Below are 15,641 nucleotides of genomic sequence, written 5' to 3'. Positions count from 1 at the left end.
ACAAGTTTCAAGCATTTCTCCTTTGAGTTGTTTGGGTCAACTTGCACCAAGTGGGTTGGGTTTAATGCCACATTGAACAGTATTCAGTTTTAATGGCACATTCAGTAGTGTAACAACTTGTACATAATTGAGTCTGTATTGGATGTTTCAGTGATCGATATTGAGAACAAACGATTCACATCGTGGGGGTATGATGACACACAATTGACCCAGTCACCCCATCCACTTGGTCGCTCCTTATAACCAGCTTAGGTTCATGTGAATTATTCTGACCACGAATCCCTGTGTATCTAAAAACTATATGAAACATCTACATTGACTTTAGGACATAGTGATAGATGAGTGAGAGGAGTAAAATTTGTAAGCAATATAAAATCAATATAAATGCAGGGTATAAGAAGCATCCTTTTCTGTTACTTGGTGTAACAAATAAAGGAGATAACTCTGCACAGTTATACATCCCTAATTCCACAAACCTGACAAGTGTTGACATCTACAAGATAACCATGTGGTCTTGGGTCCATCACTATCAGCTAAATCAATACTTGTGTGCAATTAAAATACCCTGTGAAATGTCAGCTACACTTACTGAACTTTTTCCTGTATTTCAGGGTCATCCCCCCATGGCCCAAGACTGGATAGCTGAGAGTCTTTGTTTGACTCTGAATCTGATGCATTCTCTTCATCCGAGTGTTCCTCTAGAGCTGGCCCTGGTGGCAGGTTGACAATTGTCTGGCCAGCTCCAAAACCAGTAGCCGTCTCTGTTGTCATAGGTCTAGCACCTCTATCACCTCTGTCAGGACCAACTTGCTGCAGCAGTCTATCACAACATACACATATCATCTTACCAGAACATCATAACCACTATTATCATTCACTAACAACAGCAGCACTTTGGCTACCCTGAGTTACAAACAGGAATAGGAAGAGTTAAAGATGGCCTGGGTTAAATATTTTAAGGTAGTCCTTCAATGATTTGTTTTTACCACTTGTGACTATTAAATTTCAACTGCGTTGAAGAGTGTGATTACACAATGCCATTTAGAAAGTGTTCAAATGTAACAAGTTATATTTGGGATTACACTTTCTTAGAAAAGTACAGATTCTAGTACTTTTGTTGGGTTGAGTCCCATCCAGGATTCGAACCCACACCCTTAGTCAGGCACCTAATCGCCAGCACACAAAGTCAGCAGCCTAACCTGCTCAGCCACCGCGTCTTAGGTAACACCACCACCCCAACCTAATCACAGCGAGTGAATATGTTTTTTTGCCACTTTTAGCAATATCCCAGCAATATTCCAGTAATATCGCAGCTGGGGACACCAGAAATATGCTCCACAAATTGTACCCATATGTGGAATCGAACCCGGGTCTTAGGCGTGATGAGTGAACCCTTTAACAACTAGGCTACCCCACCTAACCAGAAATACCGATACACATCATTATACTACAGTATGTACCATGATGCCATCAAGACGTCATACATCTGTAAATCAGTTATATTGTACACAGGTCACTCCATTGTGACCAGTCAAATCTCACTACTACAGACATGGATTACTGATTATCTAATCTCTCAAGGGGCAATAATAACAGAGTCAGATGTAACCAACTTACTGTTGCAGCATAGCCTCTGGATCCATGTCTGCACCATAATCACTGTATGCTGTTGAAGACTGTTCTGCCCCTTCACCACCTGCTCCATCACCTTCTCCCTTCACTGTCTGGTAATAGGACACCAAATCTCGAAGCTGATTCAGCCGCTCACGAACTTCACGCAGTTTACTGAAATATGAGTGAGCGAGTTTGGTTTTACACAACATTTAGCAACGTTCCAGCAACATCATGGTGGGGGACACCACACCTGGGCTTCACACATTTTTTTCATATTTATATATATTTATATAGCGCCAATATCCAGATCACCTGCTCAAAGGCGCTTTGTTTTTCCCTCGATCATTGGATGTCAGTCTCAAACGACACAAAGTATTATCAATCTCAACTCCCTGGGGAGCATACAACTCTTGCAGCCACTAGGCGCACCGAGTTAATGTGGCTTTCCCATCCTCACGAGGTACCCATTCACAGCTGGGTGGACTGGGGCACGTAGTCACAGTACTTTGTCCAAGTTTACTGCACGTTGCTGTACCCGCAACTAGGTGTTTGCACGTATTCATGTGGCCACCATCTGGTCATATACCAACGGATTCGTGGGTTCTTTTAAGTGCACAGGGTTGTGTACTGTACACTAGGGGTTGTGACAACACTGAGAGAATCTGCACGTAAAGTTGACTCCAAGATTATTACACCCGGTCACAGATGGGCTCGATCCCGTCCCCTTAAGCTCGCTGGATCACTAGCCTGGCGCCTTAGCCAGCTCACCCACCATGCCGACATTCTACCCATGTGGGGAATCAAACCCTGGTCTTCGGCGTGACGAGTGAACGTTTGAACCACTAGGCTACATCACCGCCCCAAATGTTAAAAGAAATGATAATCATACTGCTATATAGACACTATAATTCCTTGACATTCCTTGTTTGTTAGATTTAGCATGACCTTTATCATAACAGCACCATCAATAGTTGACTTTGTTTCAAAAGCTGTTTCTACTGACCCTAATTTGTCCTGTGCTTCTCTCAACTGCTGTGCACCCTGAGGTGAAATTGTACTGACATCAAGGTCAGGCACATCAGCTAAGGATTCAGGAATAGGTATCTGCTCCGGAGCCCTTTCTCTCATATCTGAATCTGTAATATGGAACAAAACAATTATGGTAAGAACTAATGTGGAAAACTGCATGCAAAAAAACTGGATCCTTTTTAAAAGATAGATTAGGAAGGACATTGGCAACATTAACAACTTATCAGTTAGGACGACTCATAATCACCTACATACACACAAGCAAAAGGTGTCTTGAATAATGACTTTAGTTCATGGGACAACACTGATGGGGAATCACTTACCATTGAGCAGATCAAGCCTGTGAGACCGTAATCCCTGCAGTTCTCTAAGTAAACTGTCCATTCGTTGTTTCTTGTCTTGCAAGTCCCGGAGTTTGTCCTGGAGGATCTGCTCCCCAACAGCAACAACTGATGGCTCAGCATCATCAACACTGTCACTGGGCTGAAATGACAAGTGTCACTTATGGTAAGCCTACAAATAATCATGATTTAACAATGTGAAAATATAGTAACATTGAATTCTACATTTTCAGAGCAACAATTAATCAGAAAAGAGATCACACACCTGTGCCTTCAGTTCATTTTTTAGGACTGTAAGATGTCTACGCAGCTCCTGCAGCTCCTTGGGAAGAATTTCACTGCTAGGATCTTCCTCTGTCTCTGACTCAGGGTAGCCAACAATATTTGACTTGGCTTCCGTCTCCTCAGTATGAACCGCACTGGACACAGCTGATGCAAATCCCTCTGGGTCAGCAACTGCAAAACCATGCATCCACAGGTTCAAATAACATCTACAAATTATTGCTGAATATTCTATTAAAGATCCTTGGAATTAGCTTAACCACTCAAGGCCAACATTGGAGCCATTTTTGCAGCATCACACATCTTAAAGGAACAATGAACAAGTACAAGGACAAGTCAAACTAACTTGCTCTTTCCTTGGCCTGTGCCATGGCCAGTTTCTTCTCGCATTTATTCTTCATGGACAAGAGACTGTCTTGGCGGTCCTGCAACATCTTCAGCTGAAAAGAAATCAAATCCAAATCTTTCCCATTACATTTTAAGAACAATTTTTACTTTTTTTTTTTTTTTTTCATCTGAGAGTTATTAGTTTCATATCATGCATACAGAGGCTCTTTTCCACTTTTAACAAAGGATGATGAAATGTCTACATTTATACAAACCTGTAGAGGTTATGAATTCTTTGATGAAAGTCCTCCTTGGGGTACATATAAGCATAAAAATGTCCATTTTAAATCCTACGACAGTTGTAACTATATTTTTCAATAAAATATTTACAAAACAAAAAACTTGTTTTGTCTTGTGAGACCATCCCTACAGGGCCCCACTGGACCCCCTACAGCCAAGAGCAGGTAACTCTCGCCGTCTACCTTTTCATGCCGAACGTATCAGACATAATGAGGGGAGGCGGGTGGCCGTAACCCAAGGAGGACTTTCTTCAAAGAATTCATAACCTCTACAGGTTTGTATAATTCTTTTTCAGAAGAAGTCCTCCTTGGGGTACATATAAGCATAAGACAGACTCCCAAAGATATTTGAGACGGGAGTGGCATTCTGTCTGGCAAACAACTAAACCCGTGGTGGAGTGAAATCTACAACCGATACGAAAATAGAAAAAAAAAACACTTACCAAGCCACCTGACCGCTGATGTCAATCAGGCGGGGGCATGGCTAGGGCGGGATATAGAGAGCCCAAGCTTATACGTCAATTGGCTCAAATCAATTATGACATAAAACCCCACCCCCAACCATTATAATGGAAAGGAATGTATGGGGACATGCCGAAAGAACTCCCAACCTTAATAGCCCGAACCAGAGAAGCGTGGCGAGAGGTAGAAGGGTAGGGAAAGCGTAAAAAACGCTTAAAAGCCAATAACCCAAGAGTCGTGCTAATAAGTACTGCAAACTAATGCTCGAATGCACCCCTCCTGTTTGGAAGAGGGTTTGCCGGGACCTCGATAAAACCCAGAGAAATTATTAGTCTCGCTAAGAACTTTCTGAGGAAATCAAACGAGTACAAACGCCATGCATTGTACGAGTAAAAGGCAGGATAAAACACCCCCACCAAACGCTCTCGGCGTGAGGAGGGTAGGTGTAGACCACCATCACCCAAAGTGCTGATTAACACAGACGGGGAAGAGGGAAAACCCAAATACCCTCCCTGTAGCTTAAAAGGAAGCCGGAACATGTGTTGGCTCTTTTACACTAACCTGGTCACGTGATATGCGGCTCGAAGAGAGGCATATTAAACAGTGACCCGTAGGGGGTTCGTACCCAATTCCATCGGAAGACGGGTTAAAAGCATATGACTGGTTATAGCGTTCAAAACCGGCCCCGCTTCTCTTGCCTTTTAGTGAAGAGGACGTAAGGGACATATGTACACCCAAACCCAACCCAACCTGAAAGGGTGGTAAGGCTTATACGAAGTAGTGATATGAACCATATCTACATTGAACACAGAACCGATACCAATGACCAGTTACTAACTTGGTCGGATGGCAGGACACTTTCCACTGGAGAGAACAGAAAGACCGAACCGAGAACGATCCTCAGAATGCGTGTCAAGTTGGTAATGTCGATTGAAGGCGTTCTGCCAGCTCCAAAGAGCGACAGAACCGATCTCTTCATTGAGCAGTGTCGCTGTGTATTGCCAACAAAGCGGCATCTGCCCTACCCAGTCTGCCTGCTACCCCTCGGGGGAAGGTAAATCTTAGCATTGTAACCGAACAATTACGGAAACAAGCCAACAAGATAAAGTCCGCTTGCTAGCAGACTCCCCAGTCTTCCTGCCACCAAACAGAACACATGGGTACCTGTACGGATCCCTTTCGTTCGTTTGTTATAGTCACTCCAACGGGTGAGCAATCGAAAGATCGGTCCCCGGTGTGGAAGGCTGGCCAAGGGATGGAAGTTCGATATGAGTAGTCACGTGGAAAGCAATATCTAGCTGAGAGTGGTAGGTATCCGGGAGGCGAATACGGACATGATCAGTATAAAATACTGTCAGTGTCGGGTCAGTGGGTATCGCATGGATGTACCCAACCCTTCTACAAGAGCTCACCACCACAAGTAAAGCCATCTTCCACATCAACAAGTGAAGCGCGGTACGAGAGGGTGCTGCCTAGGCAGAGCACCATCGAACGAGGTGTGAAACATGGAAATAGCCATGGAGTACCCGGGAATGGTGGAGGTCATAAGGCTCTCACCAAAACGAGGTTATAGTAACTCCAATATCCGAACTAAATCCGCAGAATAGGGATTATGAAATCCCCCTATCTGCACACCAGCGCGCCCCAACTATCAACACACTGAACGGGTGTCGAATCCCGCCTCGAAGCAAGAATTGTGTCTGCAACAGCTGCAGAAATTCTGAGTGTATGGCGGTTAGACCCGACAGAGGCCAAGCCACCCAGTGAATCCGATGTGGCGCCCCGTTCGAGTGAGAATCTCTGGCCGAAAAGGTAATTCGAAATCCCGGCGTGCGGGATCGAACACCAACCTGACTGCTGTCAATTCCAGCACATTGATGTGCAGGTTGTGACTTTGTCGTCAAGAGACCGCAGGTCGCCCAGAACATCGTAAGGGATGTATCTGGCTGGACTGAGAGCGACGGTGTCTCCAGGGGGAGCCCCTCAGAGAGACGCCTGACGTCTGTCCATCTGACTGAGCGAGGTTGACAATTCGGCCTAGTTTCGTAAGGGTAACCAACACTGATCGTGAGGTTCCCAGACTCAACTGTTATTCTAAAACCCCGATGAGCCAGTTGCCTAGGTACGGGTGACAACACCAGCACTGCAATCTGGCTATCTGGGCTGTAATAAACCTCAATTTGGTGAACACCCTTGGCGCCGTAATGTAGCCTAAGGGGAGCACACGAAACTGGTAGCATGTCCCGTCGAAGAAGAACCGAAGGTAAATGAAACAAGGAGGTACACGACCTCAAGTCGATTGACGTGCTCTAATCCCCTGTCACGACAGATCAGATCACCAAGAGTGGTGTCTCCATCTTGAAGGACAGTACCTCTATTAACTTGTTCACCTCTCAGATGAGAATGGGGCTGAACATTCCGTTCTTAATGGCAACTAGGAAATAAAGGAGTCAAACCCCACATTTTCCTGACCATTGGAAACAACCTCGATGGATCTCGGCACGGAGTATTTTCGCCATCTCCCGGGAAGCTGACACTGGCGTGTGTCACACTTCTCTGGCAGAATGCAGTAAACCCCTGATGTTGGCAACATAATGTTTGCCGGTGCCTGGGCACCTGAGGGATTAACGAGAAGCTCGACAGACTTCCGTATTCCTCGAAACAGTCCCGGGCGCCATAGGCCCATAACCACACTCATCATTTGGCTGGCACAGCTACAATGCAGTCCCTATAGCCAGATGAGAGTTGACCTCCGTCAGATGCTGCCCAGAGTCGCCGATGAAAAATCACCGGCGCTCTGTCCCCTTTCCACCAGATGCGCCGAGTGGAGCATACAGCGTTGAGCTGTTAAGGGGAAAGAACGGCAGACTGACGGTAGAGTGTGAGGCCTTGTCCCGGATGCCTTGCTGGAAGCAGGCTTCCCTCCGGGAGGCGAACTCCAACGGTTTGGGTTTTCAACGTGGACAATGTGGATTCTATCTCGCACTTGCCTCAGGGACGAACCTACTCAGTGTTAAGTTCAAAGTAGCGAAAAGAGCCGAAGCTCAAATCGACTTGTCCACTGTACGAGCCTGAACCCCGGTTCCGAGGCACATGGGAGAAGCCTGATAAATCAAGGTATCCCAAGCACTCGGACAGACCTCGGTGCGTCGAGGTGACCAACACACCCGGCACACTCGATAGCTTCTTGGTCAAGGCGTCGATAGGCATCAGACCGAGACCTGAACTACTGGCTCCGGGAATCTGCGCTCTACCAGTGCCGAAGCATGGGTTGGTGCTATTCACGGGGTTCAGAGCATCCGCGGAGCCGAAGTTCGGCAGTTCTAGACCGAACCTCGATCCTGAGACACGTAGGAGTAGCCTGATAAATCAGGGTTTCCCCAGTACTGTCTCCAAAAGCACACTGAGCATATAGTCAAACATAGCCTATAGCGCTATATAAATACCCATATATAAGTGCTCGGGCCGGCGGTTCGAGTTCGAACCCCGATCCTGAAACACCTGGGAGTAGCCTGACAATGCAGGGTTCCCCTGGTGTACACGGGTAGACCTCGGTGCGTCGAGGTGATCGGTAGCTCCGTCACACTTAACAGCCTCTTGGCCAGGGCGTCGATAGACATCAGGCCAAGACCTGAGCTGACAGCGCCGGGGATCTGCTCCGTACCGGACCGAAGCCCAGGTTGGCGCTAGTCCGACCCCCAGTCCCGAGACACATGGGAGTAGCCTGGCAATGCAGGGTTCCCCTGGTGTACATGGGTAGACCTCGGAGCGTCAAGGTGATCGGCAGCTCGGTAGCTCCGTCACACTCAACAGCCTCCTGGTTTGGGTGTCAATAGACATCAGGCCGAGACTTGAGCTACCGGCGCCGAAGCTCGGGTCGGTGCTAGTGCCCAGGTTCAGAGAGTCTGAACCCGGTGTCCCGAGACACATGGGTGTAGCCTGGCAATGCAGGGTTCCCCTGGTGTAGCCCGGGTCGGTGCTAGTGCCCAGGTTCAGAGAGTCTGAACCCCGCGTCCCAAAACACATGGGTGTAGCCTGGCAATGCAGGGTTCCCCTGGTGTACACGGGTAGACCTTGGAGCGCTGAGGTGATCGGCAGCTCGGTAGCTCCGTCACACTCAACAGCCTCCTGGCCTGGGTGTCGACAGACATCAGGCCGAGACTACTGGCACCGGGATCTGGCGCCTCGGGGATGAAGCCTGGTCGGTGCTAGTCCCCAGGTTCAGAGCGTCCCTGGAGCCGAAGCTCGGGTCCGATTGTCCCCGGGAGGTCGGACCCTTCCCCAGAGCCGGAGCTTGGGTCGGGACCTCAACCAAATGATGCGACGGAGTAATCTCTACCCGTAGATCGGGTGCCAATCTCCTCTCGGAGTCTGGAAACCATGTCTGAGATAAGAGCGTGCACTGACGATCTCCGCTGCTGCTATAAGTAAGAAATCAATAGTTAGTGTAGCAACATTGTTTGTGGGGGAGGAGTAGGCGGGGGAACGATAAAGGGATTTCCTTAGAAACCTTTCATCAAAAATTATCCCCCGCCTGAAGCAGATTAGTGAAAAACATAAAATCTACGTGCCTGAAAGAATGCATGTGAGGCGCAGAAACCCAGGCAAAAACCACAACCTCGGCCACTATGAGCCACGTTGTGTGTAAACGTATGAAATGTGTATATGTGTAACATAACACAACATAACGTAACAGGAATATTGACGCAAGGGCGTTTATTATGAACATCCTTGATCGCCGTGAGCGTCCTCGACTAAACACCGGAGGCACACCTTAAGACCATCCTGTGGCGATAGTGTGCACGGCACAACGCACAGGGCTTAAACTGCAACAAACAGAACCACGCCAGTGTTACTAGCAGGAACTGTGAAGCAGCAAAGATATAAACACAAGTAAATAGCAATAAATAAAACGCATGGGCGATATTTAAATGCTACAAGCTACAGCCATTTAAATACTAAACATATAATGCAAAGCAGAAAAAAGGCTAGCCCGCAGCTCCTGCGTGTACACACTAGTGAGTAAAGTTGAGTGATACGAAACGAACACTCTATCAAAATTACTCAACGACTTACCACAAACTCGCTGAAAAGAGCGAGAATTTAAGCAAGCCTACCATATAATATGCAAACATAATATATGAACTCCCTACTACAAGCTACCAAGAACATGTAGCAAGGAAACCACGATCACGCGGTCCGCCATTTTGCCTGCCACAAGGCTGGAAAACAGAGAACCCACGGCAAAGTTACAACAAAAGATGAATGGGAATATCAACATATGAAGTCCATCTAACACCCGTGCGTAAAGAAAGGAACCATACATACAGATTGAGACTCTTTTACACTCATCGTATCGGTAGGAGAGCAAACTCGAAACAAACACCACGCACGTCTATTCAACAGAACGACAGCATGAAAAGTGAGGTACGAGGTAGACGGCGAGAGTTACCTGCTCTTGGCTGTAGGGGGTCTGGTGGGGCCCTGCAGGGGTGGTCTCACAAGACAAAACGAGTTTATTGTTTTGTAAATATTTTATTGAAAAATATAGTTACAACTGTCGTAGGATTTAAAATGGACATTTTTATGCTTATATGTACCCCAACGAGGACTTCTTCTGAAAAAGAATCTAAGATCCTGTTAAGGTTTGGTCTCCAGGGTATCGCAGTTTCTTAGAAGATATGAAACCTTCTTTAACCCCTATTAACAAATGCCTTGGAAAGATGATTGTCCATTTAATCCCATGAACAGATACAAGGCATTTATTTGAGATGGATATCCTAAAGTTTTGGATCCGACAATACTACAGAAGAATATATTAAGAGAAGGATGATAAATAGGTAATTAAATTAGTTTAAATTGTGACAGTATTGATTTGCATCTACCTGATCCTGTTTTTCTACCAGAATCTTGAGCAACTCCTCTTGTCTCCTCAAATTCTCAAGTTCTCCCTGTCTGGCAACAGAAGCATGCTGCTCTTCCATCTGAAAAACAATCACTGAATAAACATCACTGCCCCAAATTCGTCAACTGATCATAGACTGAATGTGTGTGACATTGTACTTAATCCAACTAATGAGAGCTGGCAATTTTGTTGTTAAAGTATTCATTATTTAGGGAAACATTAAGCAATCTTCCAGCTATGGGAGAGCCATCAGTAAAGATTTGAGTTTGGACAAGACAATCATCTTGTCTGTTTTAGAAAAGCTCTTTACTTACATCAGCACCACTTTCCTCAACACCACTCCAGTCTGATCTTCGTCCCGGCAGACTTGGTATGACTGTGTTATCCATGTTATCGGAGTCTCCATGAGAAGTATTGGAATCCCCACTCTCCTCTGCCTCAGAATCTGCTCCAAGTTTGTCTTCAATGCGAGGACGTGATGATGAGCTTTGTGTGTTTTCCTAATGGAGGACAGAGAGCCAACATTAACACTTCTGTATTGCTAAAATATAAAACCCAGACTACCACAAGTACTGATACATCAGCTTACAAATGCTAAATAACGTTTGTATTTCCTCAAACACTATCCTCATGAATTCGAATAAACCTGTAGAGGTTGATGGTTCTTTGAAGAGAGTCCTCCTTGGGGTACTTAAAAGCATTTGTATGTCCATTAAAAATTCCTACGACAGTTGTAACTATATTTTGAATAAAATATTTACAAAACAAAAAACTACGTTTTGTCTAATTGGACCACCCCTACCGAGCACCAAATGGACCTGTACGTCAAGAACAGGTAACTCCTCGTTACTCACTTTCCATGCTGAATGTTATCAGACAGAATGTGGGGAAGTGGGTGTCCCTACCCCAAGGAGGACTCTCTTCAAAGAATCATCAACCTCTACAGGTTTGTTCGATTCTTTTTCATAACAGATCCTCCTTGGGGTACTTCTGAGCATAAGACAAACTCCTACAGACCAGAGTACGGGAGTGGCATTCTGTCAACTGACCATAACCCCCTGAAACAAGTGGAATTCCCCCAGTCTAAAAATAGATTAGATTCACCCTTACCCAATCACATGTCCATAATCCACCATAAAGGCGAGGGCACGGCTAGGCACAGGGGTCTGACAAAAGGTATGCTCATAAGTACTACGGAATTATGTCAGCGAAAAATACCCACCCTCTTCCCAATTTGGCCGAGGACAATAGGTACATACACCAAATATCAACATAGGCCAAGATTTCAATGGACTAAAGTCATGATCGGTGAGCTGAGAAATGCCGTAGCGATAATGTGCAGGGTAAAACCACCACTAAACTACCCATAACCAAGAAAGGGGAGGGGAGGGAGGAAGGAGGAAGAGAGAGAGAGAGAAAGATTGGAAGAGCCCAACACCAAATAAGGAAGGCAGAGGGAGGGAAACTCGAAAGCTCAATCAGCTAGAGAGTGACTACTCTGCCCCGTGGTAAGAACTGACTGACCAAATTGAGCACGCCCACGCGAGTGTTTGTCCAGTTGGTAATGACGAATGAAAGTGCTCGGACGGCTCCAAAAAAGCCGCAGAGCAGATCTCATCAATAGGCAGAGCACCTGCATATGCCTTGGAGGTGGCGACTGCTCTAACCGAGTGAGCTTTCAACCTCTCAGGGGGTTGTGTTGAGTAATAAAAGCCTTCAGTGGATAGTCGTTAAGAGCAATTCGAACACAGAAGCAAATCATTGATCCGAGACTCACTCGGTCAGGGTGGCAGGTTGTCAATTGGAAAGAATAGACCTACCAAATCGAGCACGGTCTCTGGAGTGCGTGTCAAGTTGGTAGTGCCGAATAAAAGTACTCGGCTTGCTCCAAATAGCGGCAGAGCAAATCTCTTCAGTGGGCAGTGCCGCTGCAAAAGCTTTCGAAGAAGCCACTGCCCTAACCGAGTGAGCCTTCAACCCCTCGGGGGGAGGCTTACTCTTAGCCTGATAAGCTGCACATATAACAGAAACAAGCCAGCAAGATATGGTCTGTTTACTGGCAGGAACCCCAGCCTTCCCCCCACCGTAACAGCAGAACAGCTGGGTACCCAAACGGATACCCTGCGTTCGTTTGATATATAACCAGAGGGTCTTGCGGACTTCCAACGGGTGAGCACGCGTAGGAGTGGTCCCTGATGTAAAAGGCTGGGTAAGAGTGGGAAGATCAATAGGAGCTGTCATGTGGAAAGCATGATCTATCTTCGGACGGTAGCTATCCGGGAGGCAAATACTGACACTGTCTGGATGGAAAACCGTCAGTGTCGGGTCGGACAACATTGCGTGAATATCACCGACCCTTCTACTGGATGTCACCGCCACCAGAAAGGCTGTTTTCCACGTTAACAACTGAAGTGACATAGCTGATAGATGTGAGAAAACAGGACCGGACAGCCAATCTAGCATGATTGACAAATCCAAAGATGGGCTGGTTCGCCTGAGAGCAGGTCGAACCCCATCCACGCCAGCTAAAAAGCGCTGCACAAGAGGGTGCTGTCCCAGAAGAGTACCATTGACAGGGGTGTGAAAAGTGGAAATAGCAGTGGAGTAGCCACCAATGGTCTAGGCCACCAAACCCTCTTCCAAACTCAGACTAAATCCGCAGAAAAAAGGATCTGCAAAACCCCTATCTGACCACCTATCCTCATATTGAACGTTTGTGGAATCCCGCCTCAAAGTCAGAATTGTGTCTGCAACTGCCGCAGGAATTCCGCATGCTTTGGGGCTAGACCTGACAGAGGCCAGGCCCACCCACTGGATCCGGCACTCTGTTCTGAGTGAGAATGTCCGGTCACAAAGGTAATAGAACAGAAGGCTGAGCCAGAAACCTGAGAATTACCGGAAACCAGCTCTGTGACGGCCAAACAGGTGCCAGTAGCACAGGTAGCCGAGCCGGCTGGTAGGATAGCTGGGAGAGGACCATGGGGATCAGAGGTAGAGGTGGGAATGCCCACAATACCCTGTCCGTCCAATCCAGCAGGAAGGCGTCAGAGGCTAACGCCTTCTGGTCCGGTATTCCAGAGCAGAATACTGGTCTCTTATTCGTCCCGCCAGACGCGAACATATGAACGACCCATACAACTGGGAGATAACTGTGAATATCCGCTGATCGAGCATCCACTCGTGCGGGGCCAGAATTCAGCGAGAGAGTGTGTCTGCTGGAATGTTCTCCAGCCCCAGGAGATATACCGGAATCATCTGACAATCGTACTGGTCGCACCACAGTAGGAACTCCCACGTCTCCCGAAGGAGCGCTGGATACACCGTGCGACCTTCCTTCAGGATGTACGTCATGGCCGTACAGTTGTCCATATGCAGGCTCTCACTTCTAACACATTGATGTGAAGTCGAGCTTCAACTACGGACCAGCGTCCAGACACCAACAGACTGCCCAAAAACACACACACACCCAGCCCATGAGGGATGCATCTGTTTGAACTGAGAGAGCCGGCGTCGGGCGGCTCAAGGGGAAACCCTTGCAGAGATTCCCCACATCAGTCCACACTGAAGGTGAGGGAATATCCTCGAAGTGAGCCCACAGACACGTCAAAGCCTGCTGCATAGGGTGGGGTGGGGTGGGGTGGGGTGGGGTGTCATCTGAGACCCCCTGGTAGACTTGCGGGTCCGTCCCTGCGAGTATTCTGAGTGACGAGGTTCAGGCTTTGCTTTGTTTGCGTGTTCCACCGAGAGAGGAAATGTCAGGAATTTACTCCACGTACTTCCTCGTCCCGAAGAAAGACGACGGGTTCCATCCCATACTCAACATCAAGGGGTTGAATCGCATGATGGAGGTTCTGTCCTTCGTTCTGACTCGGGACGCCAGCCAGCATACTCGGGCGTAGGCTGCGCCCTAGGAGGGCGGGGCAGGGGCGAGTAACCCTTGAAGGAATGACAGGCTGTGCCCAGCCTAAACAGAAGGGCCAGCAAGGTCTGCTGTGTAGCCGCTAAATTCTGTGAAGTAGACAGCCAGAGCCTGCGCATACCCATTACTGCGCACGTGACCTGTGACGCCGCTAATCGTAATGAATCGCGGGTCAGGTGAGCCTGTACCCTGTGTGCTTTTTTACCTATGTTTAGCCTTTTTTGCCTTGGAGGGAGGGATCTCCGCTGTGGGGTCACCTCCCGCCTCACGGAGCTCTTTAAGAAAGAGGAAATCCGCCGTTCTTCGTTTGCGAGCTTTTGGTGTGAAACCCAGACAAAGTACGCATACGTCGGGATTATGGCCAGCCTTTTCCAAACAGCAAAGGCATTTATCATGCCCATCTTGAGGAGGACTATTTTGTCCGCATGCCGAACATGCCATAAACGCCTGAAAGCAAACATGCAAAGCATGACGCTCATGGCACAAAGCACATAACACGTCAAAACATTAAAAATATGTGAAATAAGTACGCAAAACGAAGCAATTGTTTTAATAAGCAAGTTTCAAATGCGTACCAACGCCAAATTCCCATGGAATAGCAAAAGAAAACCGTACGTAAACCATGGGGACAATAAGCGTAATTTACAACAATAAGTCACATAATATAAGACACAAACAACTGCAAAGTCGATAAAACGCTCTCAAGAATGAATAAAGACAAGATACATACAGTATTTGAAGTCTCAGACATCTTATAATCCAGTCAAATCAGCACGTGTGAACACAGTGCGTGACAGCAGAAGGAATGATGATTCGGGCTAGGCTGCTTACCTGGTTGACCGTGCATGTGTGGTGGAAAGTTATAAACCGACAGTGATGTCACTCTACTGTTCTTGCAAGGCAGTATTTCCAGTCATATCCCAATGGCCCGTCGATAAGTGGGCATTACTTAAATATTATCCCTCTGCCCCGGTATATTACTTCAATAGTGTCCCTCTGCCCCGGGATATTACTTCAATATTGTCCCTCTGCCCTGGGATATTACTTCAATATTACTTGTTTTGAAGACTGATATAACTTTGTCTTGCTATCACTGAATGCGATCGTAAAACATCACATTATTAAAAACTTCCAACATATAGTGCCGATATCTGGTTTTGAACCTGCAACCCTTCGCTTATTAGCTTGGCAATTTTAGCCACTAGACTACGAAGGATTGCTGTGAAGAAAAAGATTGTTTGTCAGCATGAACCTTGTGTTCCTCACAAGATGGGCAGTGCAGGCAGTGCAGGTGCAGGACACGGGTAGCGCCTGCAGAGCACGTACATTGCGTGTGCAAGGCAAGGTGTCGGCTGCCAGTCTCATCCCTCGGGAAGCGGGCTTACTTTTAAAAAATGCCCGCAGGTCATGTTATATCCTACATGCAACTCCACGTGGTGGGGGGCCGTATAGTAAATAAAAAG

At 47.0% G+C, this 15,641-nt stretch overlaps 1 protein-coding gene across 7 annotated transcripts in view; it reads right to left on the bottom strand.

Moving 5' to 3' along the window:
- Window positions 1-15,641, bottom strand: part of LOC124277403 (pericentriolar material 1 protein-like) — a 46,597-nt gene that overhangs the window by 25,032 nt on the left and 5,924 nt on the right. For all 7 annotated transcript variants that reach the window (XM_046713089.1, XM_046713087.1, XM_046713090.1 and 4 more), the window contains exons 8-15: window positions 10,574-10,759; window positions 10,240-10,338; window positions 3,613-3,706; window positions 3,250-3,440; window positions 2,967-3,126; window positions 2,618-2,750; window positions 1,618-1,785; window positions 590-820 (exon numbers count right to left, since the gene is read on the bottom strand). In XM_046713089.1, coding sequence (XP_046569045.1) covers window positions 590-820; window positions 1,618-1,785; window positions 2,618-2,750; window positions 2,967-3,126; window positions 3,250-3,440; window positions 3,613-3,706; window positions 10,240-10,338; window positions 10,574-10,759 — 1,262 coding nt within the window. The remainder of the gene's footprint in view (window positions 1-589; window positions 821-1,617; window positions 1,786-2,617; window positions 2,751-2,966; window positions 3,127-3,249; window positions 3,441-3,612; window positions 3,707-10,239; window positions 10,339-10,573; window positions 10,760-15,641) is intronic.

This window comes from Haliotis rubra, unplaced genomic scaffold (assembly GCF_003918875.1).
Source record: "Haliotis rubra isolate DU_JTF1 unplaced genomic scaffold, ASM391887v1 Scf221, whole genome shotgun sequence".
In the NCBI taxonomy this organism is placed as follows: domain Eukaryota; kingdom Metazoa; phylum Mollusca; class Gastropoda; order Lepetellida; family Haliotidae; genus Haliotis; species Haliotis rubra.
The sequence above is the reverse complement of the archived record's forward strand: the minus strand, read 5'-3'. Positions and strand labels throughout refer to the sequence as shown.